Raw genomic sequence first — 17,540 nt, 5'->3', positions numbered from 1 at the left:
CATATGTAAGTCACCCCCTTCTGTGGATTCCAAGTGTCAAATTTGTTGCCCAAGGCTAGTTAACCCTTGCACAACTACAGCTACTTATTCAAATGTATAAATTGGTGATTGTGCCCAATTTACCACTCTATTTCATGCCCAAAACCTTGTTGGGCAAGGCTAATTGCAAATGGGTCATATGTAAGTGACGCCGCTCTGTGGATTCCAAGTGTCACATTTGTCGCCCAAGGCTAGTTAACCCTTGCACAACTACAGCTACTACTTCAAATATAGACAATCTGGTCCCTGTGCCCACTTTACCACCCTATTTCATGCCCAAAAGCTTTGTGGACCAAGCAAAATACAATTGAAATTTGTGTAATAGATACCATATTTTGTTTATTCAATGTAAGATTATTGATTCTGTTTGATAAAAATGTTTTAATATAACATGTTCTGAATAAGAAGCTACAAAATGAATAAGAAGTAAATAAGATTCTGGCAGAATAAGAAGCTAACTACAGCCTCGTACTGTATTTAACTTATTGTTATAATATAACTATTTGAAGTTCATATGAGATGTTAAAGGAAGGATGCTATATCCCCACATAGGAAGTTTTATAGTGCTGTGCAATTGTTTCTCTATGTGCATAGGCAAACGCAGGGGGGTATCCGGCTGCCTGGAAACCCCCCTCCCCAGCCCACACCATGACCACAATATAAAAGTAATATAATAGACTGTTACTAGTGCTGCATGTTCTTCTCAGTATCACAAATGAAATAATTAGCACTACCTGTGGATCTTTTAACATGTATCAGCAAGTAATAAAGAACCTGTGCACCAACTAGGAGATCTGGAAAACATGCACTGTTAGGAATGCACTGCTATAGAGCCTAATATGTACATATGTGTCTAGGGCAGTGCTAGGTTCTTCTGCTGCTCCTCCAGGTTCCCAGACTTGCTCCAATATTCTCGAATAGTGCCCACATCTAATATAAAAACATTCAGCTAAGGCAGGATGGCCCTACTGCTGCACCTTATGGATTACTGTGATCTCTGGTCCAGTTATGCTGGAATTATGACACACAATACACTTTGTATGATGCATATTAAAGCTGGATAAGTACTAATTCTACCCTCTTCATGGACTGGTCACACTCGCTCTAAAATCAAGCATTTGGAAACCCCCCTCTAGAAATCCTGCGTTTGCCACTGATGTATCATATTCCTTCCTTCTCCCCGTGCCCCTATATCATTATCCTGTGTGAATGTTACTGGCTATTTCAGAATCATCAACCGGAGCATACCACTGCGGCGTGCAGGGAAATGTTATTGTGTTCTCTCCAGGTAAAGTCTATAAATCCTCTGTAAACGCCCCCTCCCACCTCTGTGTAATTGGCTGTCCCGCTGTCACACCCCCGGCCTCTGCCTCCATCTGCGGACGTGCAGGACCTGAGCTGCTGTTGTTGAGTATCCGGTGCCGGCGGCGGCAGCAGCAGAGACAGCCTAGAGGGAGGGACAGGAGAATGTGACAGGAAGGACACGGACTGGTCCGGGAGAGCGGGCACGCAACGGAGGAAGTCAGGGGACGGTGACTGATCAGAGCTGCAGCAGTGACGCCGGAGCTGGTACTTACTTGTGATATCTTACAGTAGCGTCATCACTATGATACGTAACGTAACCTTCTCTGGTCTGGTGGGAATACAAGTCTCAGTATGCCTTGCCAGCCACAGTCACTGAGACTTGTAGTTCCTCAGCAACATGAGCCACATGATGCCTAGTTATTAACCAGTAAATAGTACATGAGATCTGCCTGTTTGTGACTATTGCTGCTTATGGTTTATGGATTTTCATGCATTCGGATTTTTGCTTTGCTCCATAGCGTTTAGTTATCCTCCCTCCTCCTCCTTGTGGTACATGTGCTTCCGCCTCCTCCTCCTCCTCCTCCTCCTTCTTCTTGTGGTACATGTGCCTCCTCCTCCTTCTTCTTGTGGTACATGTGCCTCCTCCTCCTCCTTCTTGTGGTACATGTGCCTCCTCCTCCTCCTTCTTCTTGTGGTACATGTGCCTCCTCCTCCTCCTTCTTCTTGTGGTACATGTGCCGCCTCCTCCTCCTTCTTCTTGTGGTACATGTGCCGCCTCCTCCTCCTTCTTCTTGTGGTACATGTGCCGCCTCCTCCTCCTTCTTCTTGTGGTACATGTGCCGCCTCCTCCTCCTTCTTCTTGTGGTACACGTGCCTCCTCCTCCTCCTCCTTCTTGTGGTACACGTGCCTCCTCCTTCTTGTGGTACATGTGCCTCCTCCTCCTCCTTCTTCTTGTGGTACACGTGCCTCCTCCTCCTCCTTCTTCTGGTACACGTGCCTCCTCCTCCTTCTTCTTGTGGTACACGTGCCTCCTCCTCCTCCTTCTTCTTGTGGTACACGTGCCTCCTCCTCCTCCTTCTTCTTGTGGTACATGTGCTTCCCCCTCCTCCTCCTTCTTCTTGTGGTACATGTGCTTCCCCCTCCTCCTCCTTCTTCTTCTTGTGGTACATGTGCTTCCCCCTCCTCCTCCTTCTTCTTGTGGTACACGTGCCGCCTCCTCCTCCTTCTTCTTGTGGTACACGTGCCGCCTCCTCCTCCTTCTTCTTGTGGTACATGTGCTTCCTACTCCTCCTACTCCTCCTTGTGGTACATGTGCCTCCCCCTCCTCCTACTCCTCCTTGTGGTACATGTGCCAGGAGGTCTATAATACGAGTTATTGCTGAGTTCTGTAATTCTCAGTAAAGTTCCTATTGCACTTTGCCACTTCTATTAATTTGATGCCAATGGACGCAAAGTCCAGAGAGCATTTATTATTTGTCTGCATGGTTACACCATACTGGTTTGGAACAGGAAGATACTTTTACTGATAAAGTAGTTATATAGCCAGGATGTTGTTCCCTAGGTGTCCACACTTTTTAGAGGGGTGTAGTCAGCATGTTGACAATGTCAACAGTGAACATGATAATGTTGAATGCCATTGATGCTGACACATGACATGTCGACAGTAGAAATGTTAGGGTTAAAATTGGGGGTAAACTCTTTGCCAGAGTCAACCTGTTGCAAGTTGACGTGGTTCAGACCTGCAATGCTCTGCATGAAAACATATACTCCTGTGTATTCCAATGCAATTAATGCTGAGGTGCCCTCCTGAGGTATAGAGAAACATCCAAATGCAGGAACAACAAAAGGGCGGCACTCGTCAGGCTTATTCAAATCAAGTATTAAAGTCCTTTATTGCCGACGTTTCGGGGACTTGACCCAGACTTCAGGGATATATATATATATATATATATTATACACACACACACAGTACTTGTCAAAAGTCTGAGCACACCACCATTCATACAGTACAGTGTACACACATTAATCGATGCTACTTATTAGTAGCCATTATAGAACACTTTACACAGTACCCGGCTTTATGAGGCAGCTGTCATGGAGCTGCAGCTCCATCCATCCCATTGTTAATCCGGCCCTGGTTCCGTGAGCGCAAAATAATCGAACATTATCAGCATGTGGTTGTGCTGCTTTCTTACGTTCCAAATTGTCAACAAGTTTCCTGAAAGCTCCAGTTAGTCTAAATGGGCAAACAGAACTGTGAGTTAAGTGAGGAAACACGTGCTCAAATCATTGTTTTGAGGGAAGAAGGTTATTCTTTGCGGGAAATCCACATACTGTTGTAGATATCCGTTGGGGCCGTGCGTCAGGCTATTGAACGAAAGTCAAAAACTGGTCAAAATGTTACAAGAAAACGAACTGGTCGTCCAAAAACAACTGTTCGTGAGGACAACTTCATTCTGACTACTAGCAAGCGTAACAGACGTTTGACCGCTCCGGAAATACATAGCAAAAAGGTACGCATGGGCCTTAAAATATACTGGCGTGCTAAGACTTTTGACAAGTATTGTGTGTGTAATATATATATATATATATTATCCCCCCTCCCGCCGCATTCCCGGTCACCCTCCACCTCCTGGTGTGGAACGCTGGCCTCTGAAGCGAACAGAGGCTAAAGAAGCCTCCGATCGCTTCAGAGGCAAGCGTTCCCAGTCATGCACTGCGCGGATGACATCACCTGCGACGTGAAGAGCCCACCCTGCGCGCCTGCTAGATTCAGTCAGAGCGAGGCAGTGGGAGCACCGCCACCGAGCATGTTCAGGTAAGTCCTGTGCTGGGGCTGGGACCAGTCTGGGGGCACTGCTGCATATGGGGCCAGTCTGGGGGCACTGCTGCATATGGGGGCACTACTTCATATGGGGCCAGTCTGGGGGCACTGCTGCATATGGGGCCAGTCTGGGGACACTGCATAGAAGCATTATTTCAGCCTGTGGGCACTTCATAAGGGCAAAACAAAACTACAGGGGGGCAATACGTAAAGGGGATAACTATAGGGGGCACTGTATAAAGGGCACAAATACAGGGGGATAACTACATGGGGCACTGCATAATGGGCACTTTTGACTGAGAGCCAGTGGGGGAGTTTTTTTGCGGGTGCACCACCCGGCACTTTGGGAGCCTGCAAGTGGGGCCAGTATCTGGGAACTGTATAAAAAGGACCAATTCCAACAGACTTTGCAGCTTTTCATAATCTGACAACTGGGCCTCTACTAAGAGGAGAATTACTATATAAAATGTTATTTGAAGTTTAAATTATTTATAAGGTCAGGGTTTAAAACATTTTATTATTGCGAAGGCCCCACCCGGCTACTTCTTGATACCACCCGGCTGGAAAAATTTTCTGGGGAGAAAATATATATAATATTCTTTTATATGTGTGTGAGGTAAATGGTTGGGGACGCACTGGCTAGTATCATAGTCAGATTTACATATATGAACCCGAGGGTTCATGTGGGCATTATATAAAGGTGCTGAAATTTGGTGTGTTTTGATCAGGGATGTGTGGAAAAGGTAGACAGGGGATGCAGTGCCTCACCTGTCATGCTCCTTTTACTCCAGAGTTTTGACTATAAAAATGTATAATACACCTCACTGCACGGAACAGTGCATGGCTGCTAAGTAATATGGTCAATGGTGAGATTATAATGGGACAGATTGCTGCCATAGGAGCAATTATGGTAGCCTGATTTCTGCTCGCACCACCATATGCTGTGATTAAACAGCAGCTGCAGGAGTGGGCAATAACCCCCAGCTATTGTTGAACTACAAGTCCCTGCATGCCTTGCAACAGTTTTAACATGGCCAAATAGCAAAACTATGGCAGGGCATGCTGGGATATGTAGTTCTACGGCACAACTCCTAATTGCTAGAGAGACACAACCAGTGCCAGATTAAGGTCCACATGGGCCTGGAGCTGAAATTTATTAAGGGCCTCCGGTGTGGCGCTGCAGGTAAAGTGACCATTGCCGCGGGGGGTGACTAGTGATATTGGGGTTGTCTATATTCTATATAGATAGATAATGTATTTATAACAGGTTATTAAACCAGACATTTGCTGGGTCACTTCAGTATCTGTTCCCTGTTCTGTCCTCCACTTTGTCAGATACTGCCCACCTCTCTGCTGTTCTGACCCCTGCCGTCCCAATCGACACCCACCCCCATCGCTCTATTCCTGTGACCTCTCCACGTCGATTCTCCTGAAGCCCGTCCCTTCACCCATTGCTTTGCACCAAAGCTTACCGCCCTTCTAAATATATATAAAGTCTATAACGTTTTAAGGTTTATGTTCAGCATATATATTTGTATTAACATTTTGTTTATATTATTCTGTCCATTTCACTTTTTTTTTCCCCCTTTGGCTTATTTTAAGTTTCTCCATATGTCTGTATGTATTGTATTTGTGTAACCCCCAAATCTGTATATGTTCGTTCTAAAGCCTCTCTGCCTATGTTTTGAATTGTGCTACCGGTCATCTGTGTATTTCGCCCCATTCATCTGTATGTCCTTCATTTTGCAGTCTATCGCTCTCCTCCTCTGTATATTCAGCATTGTGCTCTCCACCCTTTCCCCATGTGCATGTTCTGCATTGTGCTGTCCTTGCCCACCATATGTATGTCCTGCATTGTGCTGCCCACCCAACCATCAGTATGTCCTGCATTGTGCTGTCCACCCAACCATCGGTATGTCCTGCATACACATTTCTTTACAGGTGAACTACACGTACCAGCGGGCCCTTAATGCCCCGCATGCTGGTACTTGTGGTTCTCCAAGTACCAGCATGCGGTGGAGGCTTGCTGGGACCTGTAGTTCCACTGTAAAGACAATGTTGATAATTTTATTTAAAACACTACACATACACTATCAACCCGCCACCCACTGCCCAGGGGTGGCGGGGATAGCCCCGGGTTATCAGCCTAGACCAGGGGTGCCCTGGAGAGAGGAACCCCTTTATTGGAGGGGTCCCCAACTCCCCAGGGATCCCTGGCCTTGGCTGACTAGCGGTCGGGGCTGATGCTGCGGCTGGGGGGCCCGGTGAAAGGGAACCCCTGGCTGTGGCATCAGTCCCCCACTAGAAAGGGTCCGGAGCTGGTTTTAAATATACGGGAAACCTCACGCCAAAATTTTTCTCCTTATATTTAAAACTAGGTCTGGCCCTGCTGCTGGTTCTTAAATTACTGTGGTACCCTACACATTTTGTACCCTGTAATTTTAAGAACCAGGACTGGTTGGCAAGTCCAGGGCTGGTTAGTCTTTTTGAGGGGGACCTCACGTAATTTATTTATTTTTTTTAACAATTTGAGGCGAAAAAATTTGAGGTCGGACTTTTTGCCATCATCCCTGTTTTTTCCTGGGATAAAGTATCGGGCGCGTGCCCTCTTATCAGTGTATTAAATTTGGATCCGGCGAAAACGGGACCCGGCGGAAAGGTAAGTATCGGAAAAGTCCTGTCAATTTTCGGGAAATCATCCTGGCACCCCCATAAAGATGTCTTGGCATGGGGGATCACTATGGGCACCCCCGAATAGCCCTTTTAAAGGTATTTGTGGTTTTTAAATGGTCTCAATAGGCGCTATTTTGCGTCATTGAGCAAGTGATGAAGAATACAGTTTTGCAATTTTTTTTTGGGGGGGAGGGGGGGGATTAAGTATTCCTATCAAATTTTGGGGTACATGAAAATGGGTGCAAGCATAAGTCAAAGTCACTAAAATAAAGCTTTAAAGTGCACAAATAAAACTCACCTTCAGCAAGCACCTGCAATAAAAAAAAAACCATCCCCCATACTTCCAGACCCCCCCCCCCCCAGAGGCTATTTTGCTAGTTTTGGAATTTGTACCCCAACTTTTTTTTTTTTTCGCCCATTTTTTTTTCAAAGTGATTTTTTTTTGGGGTGTCCTTTGTGTAATTTTTTTGTTATTTTGACGCAGTTAGCATCAAGGGTGGTATAAAAAGGATTTAGGGTGGTCCCCGCAAATTTGCACCCCTAAACCCCAATTCTGCACATTTTTCCGCCGGGCGTCCATTGCAGATACTTTCCGCTCGTTACAATGAGCAAACTTTTTGCACCAGCGAAAAGTCGGGGGAAATTGAATACGGGGATAAATGATATCGGCGAAAACTGTCATCGGCGAAAAAGTTTAGCTGAAAACCGTTTTTTTACAGGTACAACACAAGCAGCTTACACATATCTCACTGATATGTGCAGGCTGCTTGCTAGGGAGAGTCGTGCAGAGAGAAATCACTGCAATCTTGGGTGACCTAACTCACTGGAGCTTGCTTACAAATCACCCGAGAATCTCGACCTACATCACCATCGGCAAACTCGTTTAGCCTCAAATCGCCTGTTGGTGAACTTGGGGAAAAAAATCACCCGAGTTCCGACGATTTATACCGAGATGAATCACTTTGCAAATCGGGTCAATCCCGATTCTTAGTAAATTTACCCCAAAGATTTGAAGTGCTAATATGTTCGGGATTGTTGTTCCTAGAGCCAGGCAGAGGCACGGAGCTTTGTATTGTTATGAGGTAGAAGTTGCATTGGTCATTATGGGCGTAATTCAATTGATTCCTGCCCCCATCGCGCCCCAGACGGAGTTATTCAATTCTTGCTCCTGTCGGGCACGATCAGCTGACAGCGCTACATTTCAGCTCGCAGCCCCAGGGGGGGTGAGAGCTGAAATGTGCGAAAAGTGACATGTTTGGGCGCCCAAACATCTCTTTTCGCGATTGCGCCCAGCACTTTGATCGGGTTTAGCTGCTTTACGTGGCTAAACCCGGCCACTTTGGGCGCGATCAGCACGAAACTCTGGAACAATTGCATAGCGGCCCGCGAACTCCTGTCACTTTAGATGGGAGATGCGGGCTGCGAAAACAATTGAATTCCGCCCTATGTATGATGTGAGTGTCGGGGGGGGGTGGGTAGGTATTGGTCAATGACTAGTTATCTCAGAGGATCTATAAAAGAGCAGATGTTTGTGACATAGTGCGACAGGCAGTGCTCGGGAGCTAGGGAACGTTGTGTAGAGAGAATGTACCCGGTGAAGCCATGATAAAATCTTCCTTACGGCCAGATTCATATTGGAGGCGAAAAGTCACAGCCGGTGGAATTGTTTGCTGCTGCAATCTTCTCGCCTGTTTGTACTTTCACAATGCGCTATTTTACCCTATCCAATTCCAAAGCCGGTAAAAACGCAGAGGTGTGAATGCAGCTACTGGTGAAACTAGCAAAAAATCAGGGTTTTTTTGGGGGGGGAAATCAGTCTGTACCCCATAAAAAACCTATATTTTTGTGTCTATAAAGTGCATTAAAAAAAAAAAAACACCTGCTGCAGCCACTTGCAATCCTAAAAACACCTGTCCCATCAACACAGCCCTCCAAAATACCAGTCCCAGTACTATAAACCTATTTTCAAACACTATTTCGCCCCTAAATGTACACGTGTGTGTGTGTGTGTGTGTGTGTGTGTGTGTGTGTGTGTGTGTGTGTGTGTGTGTGTGTGTGTGTGTGTGTGTGTGTGTGTGTGTGTGTGTTTTTATTTTCTTTTTGCCTAATTAGTCATTGGGGTTTGTCCAAAGGCTTTTGCGCATCTCTTCTCCTGCCTTTGGGTGGAGAAACTATTTCGCCTGTTTTTGGAGTTTTCGCACATGCGAATATGTGCTGGAATTGAATAGGGCGATACTTTGGAATGTGGTAAACATCGCATCGGCGAATGTGTTTCGCCAATTGCGGCTTCTCATCTCTAATTAAATACGGCCCATAGTGAATGGCACTGCCAGGGACATTGATGATTAGGATTTAATATAGAACCAGGTGAGTACGAAAGTTTATTAACGTATGCTTGAAAAAAATCGCAACTGACAGCTGTCCTTTCCGATAGGACTTCTGCATTTGACCCACAAGTCCTTCTGTGCAAGCGTCGAGTGACGCGCACACCACTGGGGAGCTGGGAGGCATCGATAGTATTTGCAACTTCCCTTGAGAGGAATCCAAACGCATAGAAATTTGATAAAGTCTGGTACCTATGGCAGGACTCCCATTATGCCCTTCTCGACACTTAACATCTCTGTTCCTTTTTATTGTTTTTGTAACTCCGCCAACCAGTATGGATTGTATTTCATTCTCAAAATCAACATTGTTAATGTTAATTGTATGCATTATTTCTTCAAATTATTTTAATTTCTGTTTTGAATATTCAATAATAGATCTACTAATTACCGTTTGGTTAATTTTTACAGAGTTTGATATTTTGTTATGACACGTTGCTCATATTTCTGTATGTGTTTGAAAATTATTTCTACTTCTTGTAAAAGAAAATTTCATAAAAAAATGCTTGATTAAAAAAAAAAAAAAAAAGAAACTTGTATTGGACAATGCCATCTAAAGATGGTGTTGTACACCGCATCCAAGCCCCGGAATGTATTGCACTCCAGAGCTTGGTACATATGTGGTTAGTGGCCAAACCTTCCAGAAAGGCCATTTTCGGAGGTTTGATCGCAATATCTGCAATGATGCGTCCCCCTCTTTAAGTTACATTAGACCCATGTTGGGAAACTGGCGCTGGCATTGTGGTGTTGACATGCTCACTACATTTGAAGACCCACTAGTGGTATAACAGCTATAACTATGACATTCCCACGGAGAACGGAGTTGGATGCAATTACAAAGGTGCACTTGGTTGTCTTCTATGCGCATATTTTGTAAAGTTTGTGATGGAATGAGAGCGAGTGGGATCATCTTGAAGGCATACTGTACGGGATTGAGGTGAAACATGTCCTGACACTTGTCTATCTACAGACGAGGATCTTACATGCAGATCTGTATATAATTACATAGTTAGGGGGAACTTATACACAAATCTTTTATAATTAATAAATTTGTAAATATTTTCAAACCCTTTCATTTAATGCTAGTTTCTTTTGTTTTAGACAGATTGCATTTTCTTTTCTCTTCATTGGTTCTTAAAAAAAGGGGGGAAATACTTGTTATGGTCTATACACACCTACAGATATATCTGTTCCATCTGTCTGGTGGGAAGGAAAATCTGGTCCGTTTTCCAGTGTTTGGTAACAAATTTCTATTGTTATTTGCTCCCATACATTACCAGATTTTCCATCCCACCAGACGGATTGGACAGATATATCTATAGGTGTGTACGCAGCTTTACTAAATCCAGTTATTAAGTTTTTATGTTATGAGCTGCCACTGCAGCTCACAATCTCTGCGGCCACACTGCCTGTTGGTCCTGGCTATTAATAGTAGCTAGGATATTTCCTCTGTATCTGCAGTTACTCAGCTGCAGTATAATTAAGGAACATGTCTGTGTGTGTGTGCAGCTACTCAGCTGCAGTGTGATGTATGGGTAGAGGCCTGTCTCTTTTATGGGTTCTGATTTGGTTTCTTGAATAGTTAAAGCACAATCAGTGCTCTGGTGCCTTGCTGGTTATAGTTTGTTTGTCTGAGATTACCTGCCCTGCTGTGGTTGTTAGTGGATTTCTGCAAGCTTCCTGCCCTTGTTCCTGCTTTCAGTCTTTGCTGAATCCCAGTCTGTTCTAGCCTTACCTGGTCCTATTACCTGTCCCCAGACCCTGTACCCTGCCTGGATACCTTCCATGCTACCTATCTCAAGACCCAGTACCCTGCCTTGTCTCCTATATGATCAACGTTAATTTTCCATTTCAGCTCACTCCCACCTTGACTAGTCCCAGGGAACTCCTTGTTCCTGCATGAAGTCCTGGTGGTATCCTAGTACCAGGTGAACTTATTTCACCCTGGATGGGCAGCTGTTATAGTTGAAGCCCATTGTAGTCTGTGCAGGAGTAGCGTGGTTACTAGGCGAGCGTAACATTTATGGAGTCTCCATAAAAATATACCACTAAAGGTCATCCCAACCATATTTTCCTAACAGTCAATAGGAGTGCCTCTAACAACAGGATAATCTGTGTTCTATAGCGGCAATAAGAAATCTTTTATCAGGTGCATGTATCAAGCTACAGTTGCCAGGACTTGGCGATACTCTGGCTATGATAAGAACCTGCCCCGGCGATGAGTAAGAAGTAAAGTGACTGACAACAATGGATGCATCAGGATAAATAAATCTAACTCTTACCTTGTGATGTTACAGTGTACCGATCTAGGGCATCCGCAGTCCCTTACACGGCTTCCAACAAGAATCGGACTCAGATGCTGCTGTATGTTTTCTTCCCACATTGTGAAGGAAAGTCCCAGCCTCTGTGGGATTTGAACAGTCTTCCTAGCAACACATCATCCATCTTCTGCATCACCACCGTCACCTTCGCCCTTCAGGACTTTCCTGATGCAGATTGTCCTGTGCATATAAATGTAAAGATTAGAGTAGCCTAAAAAGTGTTATACTAAAACCGAAAGAAAATAGCCCCCCCACACACACACCGATACTCACCATGCCAGCACTCAATGATACTAACCCTGACTGCACTCATTAACCCCCCCCCCCAAACACACACACACACACACACACACACACACTCACCATGCCAGCACTTATTAAAACCCTCACACACACGCCACACACACTCACCCTGCCAATGCTCATTAAGCCTCCCTGACACACTCACACTGCCAGCACTCATTAACCCCCACGCACATTCATCCTGCACCCCCTCGCACTATGGACAAACCATCCACCATTTCCTTTAAAATAACAAAAGAAATAGCTCTGGGGAGAAAGGTGTTTTTCTCGTTGAAGCCTCGTCCGGTTGTGGTGGTGGGGTTGCTTGTAGGAGATCACAGGTGTTTATTACAAGCGCTGTATAAACAGGACACATCACCAGCACCTCCCCTGCATCATCGCATTACCCAATCAATTTCACTCAACGTGGGTGTAAACTGTTTTCAAGATGAATAGCGTGATTTACAGCCAGATATTACACTGTAAGGGCTATTTCACGCACAACTGTTTTTTGTCAGTCCGGCAAAAACTGGACTGTTTTTTTTTATCGTTTGTTAGGAAGTTACAAATACATTAGGGCTTCCACACTGCACGAACACGGCACAGTTGCCGTGTTACAGCCATCATAACCACTGACTAAGACTACTGCCGTCCACGGTTTCAGTTTTAAAGATTGAAAAGAGATTGAAACATACGGCAATAACATTACACAGGGCACAAAAAACTTTTGTGTGTGTGGAGCCTAAGGGTCAATTGAGCTGGACCGCAGAACATTTTGCAGCACAGAAAGCTGGGTGATGCAGCAGGATTTCTCAGCTGACAATTTGTTTTAATTCTGAAATTTTGTTTTTAAAGTGGATTGGAAGGTCTGCATTGTAAATTCCCCTGTGTTCTAAATTGTGTATTGTAAACTCAACAGACATCATGGGTCTGCACAGGGATGACGAGGGGATGTGGCCAACAGTGGGATATATGGGTGCCTTTCTTGAGCCCTTGCTGACAGCTCTCTCCTTGCTGCCCTGTATATTCACATACCCTCAACAGAAAGTGGATAATTTAATTGAAGAGTTGCTGCCTGGTGCATTGTCATCTGTGTAAATGATTAAAGGTACATATAATAAGGTCATATTCAAGGGCACAACTATAGTGTGTGCAGGGGTTGCTGTTTCTACTGGGTCAAGAGGCTTAGGGGGCCTACCTGGTCACACTACCTCTGAAGTAGCTTCTGGGCTTACATACCTACTAGTGCTTTGTCTACAATTCACTCTTGATATTCATAGTTCTCATCGAATTGTATTTTTAAAGCTAACGGTATATTTTGTCTTGTATTTTGTTCATTTTCAACAAAATATAAATTATACTTTTACCTTGTTGTCCTTTTTTATTCCTTCCTAGAAGTTTCATGATGACCCAACTCCTGCCTCGTGCTTTGGTGTCCCCCCGCTGGCTTTGGGAATCTTTGCGGCCTGGTTCAGCTCTCAAAGGAACCCTTCGTATTCTTGATGCATCATGGCATCTTCCCAAAACTGGACGTGACGCATGGCGTGAGTACAAGGAACATCATATTCCTGGAGCCTACTTTTTTGACATAGATGCTTGCAGTGATCGCACCTCCCCGTATGACCATATGCTACCCAGTGAGGAACAGTTTGCGGAATATGCAGGCCGACTTGGACTCTCCAACAACAGCAATGTGGTGGTGTATGATGCAAGTGATTTTGGCTCGTACAGTGCTCCTCGGCTATGGTGGATGTTTAGAGTATTTGGACATCCCCATGTGGCAGTGTTGGATGGTGGCCTTAAAGCATGGCTAAAGGAAGATCTTCCAGTAAACTCTGGGAAGGAGCCTCGTCCGCAACCAACAGAGTTCAAGGCAAAGTTGAACACATCACAGGTGATTGGATATGAGGAAATGGTGGAGAACGTGGAGAGAAATGCATTTCAAACGGTGGATGCCAGAGTGGAGGGAAGATTTCGGGGACTTGAACCTGAGCCTAGGGAAGGTAATGATTATTTCTTAAAGTACTTAACTTGTTTATTAATGTCTTGTTCCACGTTCACCACTACTCAATAAACTCACGTGGGTTATGTATCTGGTACCCAATGGCTTGGGAAATGTTCATATTACTAATGCCTCACTTCCCATTATTCTTGTTAAAATATACACCGGACCTTTTACACCAATGATTGCTCAGCTGATAAACTTAAGTGGCCGCACTGGAGCACCTGTAACATTCAGCAGGACCACGCATTATCTTTTAATCTAACTTAAAAGTTGAAGCAATAGCTATTATATTTAGTAATGCCATATCAGCAGGATTTTAATATTCAATATAGTGCTAATCTGGATTCACACTTGTCGATATATCGTTTGTTTGATCGAATGATCTATCGCTAGTGCATCAGTGGGTGTGTACATCCGATATGACGGTGAACAGTGCTGTTCAGACAAATCGGGTCAACCCTGCAGCACAGCTGATGCCGATTACATATGTAGATATATCAGTACGTCTGGCTGTATGTATGGACAGCCCGCTGACCTCCCATACACTGGCTGCAGGGACCACCAACACTAACATCAGAAATGGACGGGCAAATTTAAATGCCTGCCCAGTTATTGTGTCTGGCCAGACATATTGAGCTGCCGATAGCCTACCAAATTGGCTGCTTTGTCACTCAAGTGTGTACTCAGCATTCCGGCGCAGGGATTCCGACAGGTGGGATGCTGACTACATCCCCTCAAACAGACTTCCCTTCCACATATGACACTTCCACAAGTCAGGGTGGTTCCGTACAGTTGCATTGTCACTGCCCATTTCAGGCCCCGAAACATTTGAAAACACAGTCACAAACATATTTTTAATGTGTTTATCATGTGTTACTGTGTGCAAAGCACAAATATTCAGATATTTAAGTGAGCAGGTAAAAATGTCCTCTTAAAATTAACACGCTTATTGCCAGTCGTATTTGTTAGTCTCATGGTATGTATGTAGCCTGGGGCTTTGCCATAGGTTGTGCTCCTGCTTATTGCCACGTACAAATGTATGTTTCAGATGCCTTTTCTGTCTGGATACATTCGGCATTTTGGCAGTGGGGATGCCGACGTTTGCATTACCGGTGACGGCATCCCGACTGCTGGGATACCAAAGGTAAATAGCGAGGTTGGGGGAGGGTTAGGTTTAGGGGTTGGGCACTGGGGGGAGGTTAGGTTTAGGCACTGGGGGGGGAGGTTAGGTTTAGGCTGCGGGGAGGGTTAGCTTACCGACCAACAAGTGTTGTTATGCTATTCCTGTAGGGATGACGGCATCCCGTACCCAACCCTTTCTGTCCACTTTATGGTGAATGCAATCTGAACTTGAAAAGGGGATAGCCGTATGATAATTGAATGGCCTTTCTGAAATGTTTGTGTGTAAAGACCACTTGTCTAGGGATCCATTATTCATAATCCAAACCTTCCTTCATTGATTACTTTTTCCTCTGTAGCTGATACTGTCTCCTGACCTTTCTTGTGACTCATCTTTTAGGAATTGAACCTGGACACATCTCTGGATCAGTAAACCTTCCTTTCCCGGACTTCCTCACAGAAGATGGATGTGAAAAGTCCCCTGAAGAGCTGCAACGTCTCTTTCAGAAGAAGGGCGTTGATCTGTCGCGTCCACTGGTTGCATCTTGTGGCTCTGGAGTCACTGCCTGCCATATAGCTCTAGCCGCTTTCCTCTGTGGTAAAGAAGATACTGCCATATATGATGGGTCCTGGGTTGAGTGGTACATGCGTGCAAAGCCAGAAGAGGTTGTGTCAGAGGGTAGAGGAAAGACCTTATAAATGACCCTATTAATCACCTTGTGTATGATGACCTGAGAACAGTTTCTTAAGAAAGAGATTTTTTCTTATGCCATTGTATTCTGACCAGTGTGTTCACATCTACAGATTCTCGCCATGCCTGGTAACATCGGTTTTAGTGCCTTATTTCAGTTACCTATATGTGTGCTTCTCTTCATAGTGGGAGTTTAAGTATCAGAACCTCTTGAAGAGCTCCAAAGTCCTAATCCTGAGTACAAGTGACTTTTTTGACTAGAAAAACCTCTCTCTGAATATATGAGAAACATCTGGGAAATTCTAGTCCTTTGAAGCCTGAGATGGCTGAAGTATCTATGGTAGCCGTCCATAATGTTATAGGTGAGAACTTTGTGTGACTGGACACGGCTACCACGGTCATCTGTCACTACGCTCACCGGGGTACGAGGTTGTGTGTATGTCATCCTCAGCAGCGAACCACAAACCGGTGCAAATGGCGAATGTTTTTATTATTATTATTATTATTATTTTGAGTGGGATAAAAAATATTAGTGATATACATTTATATAGTAGGCAGGGATTGTTCTGATTTATGATACTGAATTGACCAAATTATATTACACATTAGAATTGTAAAAAACTGTTGGAAATCATTAGGTACTTATCAAGGGTGGAAATTACAATCTGATGTGAATGTCCTACAAAACATGCAGATATTGCAGATTACACACGGAGGTCATATGTAATCTATAGTTTATTCTCACACTGTTATTTACAATCAGGGTCTGAGCACGATTTAGTAGCGTTGTATTCACCCCAAGTATTGCTTTTTGTGTACCTAGCCTAATAATCATTTTATAATCCTACACATGTCTACTAAACCAGGCTTGAGATTATATTCTTACTAGCCAGTGTATCGGCAGATCTACATTCTTATACACAGTGATTACGCACTGTACAGCCTATTCAGAGTCTCTTACTTTATAAAGTAACAGCTATACAGTAGCTGTATTACATTTTTGAAAATTACTGTATAGAAAAATGTGATATTTCTTTGTCCTGCTTTATAGGTATTTGTAACGGGAATGTATTTGATGTTTGTGGAGTCTTGACAGCTGTAAAGTAATAAACATGTACATTCTAGCTCCTCCTTATTAGTGCATATATCTACCAAAGTTATTCATTTATCATCTATACGTAGTTACAGGTACAGTCGGTGAGTAAACAGAAGCTACTTTAAGGTTAATCCAGAAATTTTCTGCAAACCTAAGAAGACCGTTTATGTTCTAAATAAGAGTTTCCCAAACTCCGCCATTACAGTCCATGTTTTAAGGATATCCATGCTTGAGCACAGGAGACTTAGGCCCTCATTCAGAGCCGTACGCTCTGAGCAGAGCGCACGCTCTGAATGAGGGCCGGCCTCCATGAAAATGGAGCGTCCTTCTGGACGCTCGTATAGCTGTGGGTATAGCGTGCATTTTGATGGCCGCGATGGTCGTGACCATCGCGACCATCGAAATTGCGAGCCGGAGCCTGCGGTTGAGGTTTTCAACCGCAAGCTCCGGAGTGATTTTGGCTCTATCAGAGCCAAAATCACTCCCACTGACATCACTAGTGATGTCAGTGGGCCGGCTTCTGACGGGAGGCGTTCCCGTGGGAACGCCCCCGTCAGGGAGGCACGCCTACCAAAGGGGGCGTGCTGTCAATCAACATCGACAGCACGCCCCCTTTGATCAGACACAACGAGCGAAGGACTTTCCTTCGCTCGTCGCGTCTGGCGCATGCGCACGACGGAGCTCCCTCCGTCGTGCGCATGCTCAGTCCATAACATCGACCCTCTTGCGAGCGGACAGCCGCTCGCGAGTGGGTCTGAATCAGGCCCTTAATTAGCACCTCAGTCAATTTGATTTAACCATCT

General features: G+C 44.7%; 2 protein-coding genes across 2 annotated transcripts in view; both read left to right on the top strand.

Moving 5' to 3' along the window:
• KCTD17 (potassium channel tetramerization domain containing 17) overlaps nucleotides 1-17,540 on the top strand; it is a 95,020-nt gene that overhangs the window by 30,662 nt on the left and 46,818 nt on the right. The gene's annotated exons all lie outside the window — the stretch shown is intronic.
• MPST (mercaptopyruvate sulfurtransferase) lies at nucleotides 1,390-16,772 on the top strand. The gene is made up of 3 exons (XM_088456867.1): nucleotides 1,390-1,608; nucleotides 13,222-13,829; nucleotides 15,351-16,772. The coding sequence occupies exons 2-3, from the start codon at nucleotides 13,229-13,231 to the stop codon at nucleotides 15,647-15,649; spliced, it is 900 nt and encodes a 299-aa protein (XP_088312993.1). The 5' UTR covers nucleotides 1,390-1,608; nucleotides 13,222-13,228; the 3' UTR covers nucleotides 15,650-16,772.

The sequence above is a fragment of the Taudactylus pleione genome, unplaced genomic scaffold (assembly GCF_031769625.1).
Source record: "Taudactylus pleione unplaced genomic scaffold, aTauple2 ptg000726l, whole genome shotgun sequence".
In the NCBI taxonomy this organism is placed as follows: Eukaryota; Metazoa; Chordata; class Amphibia; order Anura; family Myobatrachidae; genus Taudactylus; species Taudactylus pleione.
This window is presented reverse-complemented; position numbering and strand designations above follow the sequence as displayed.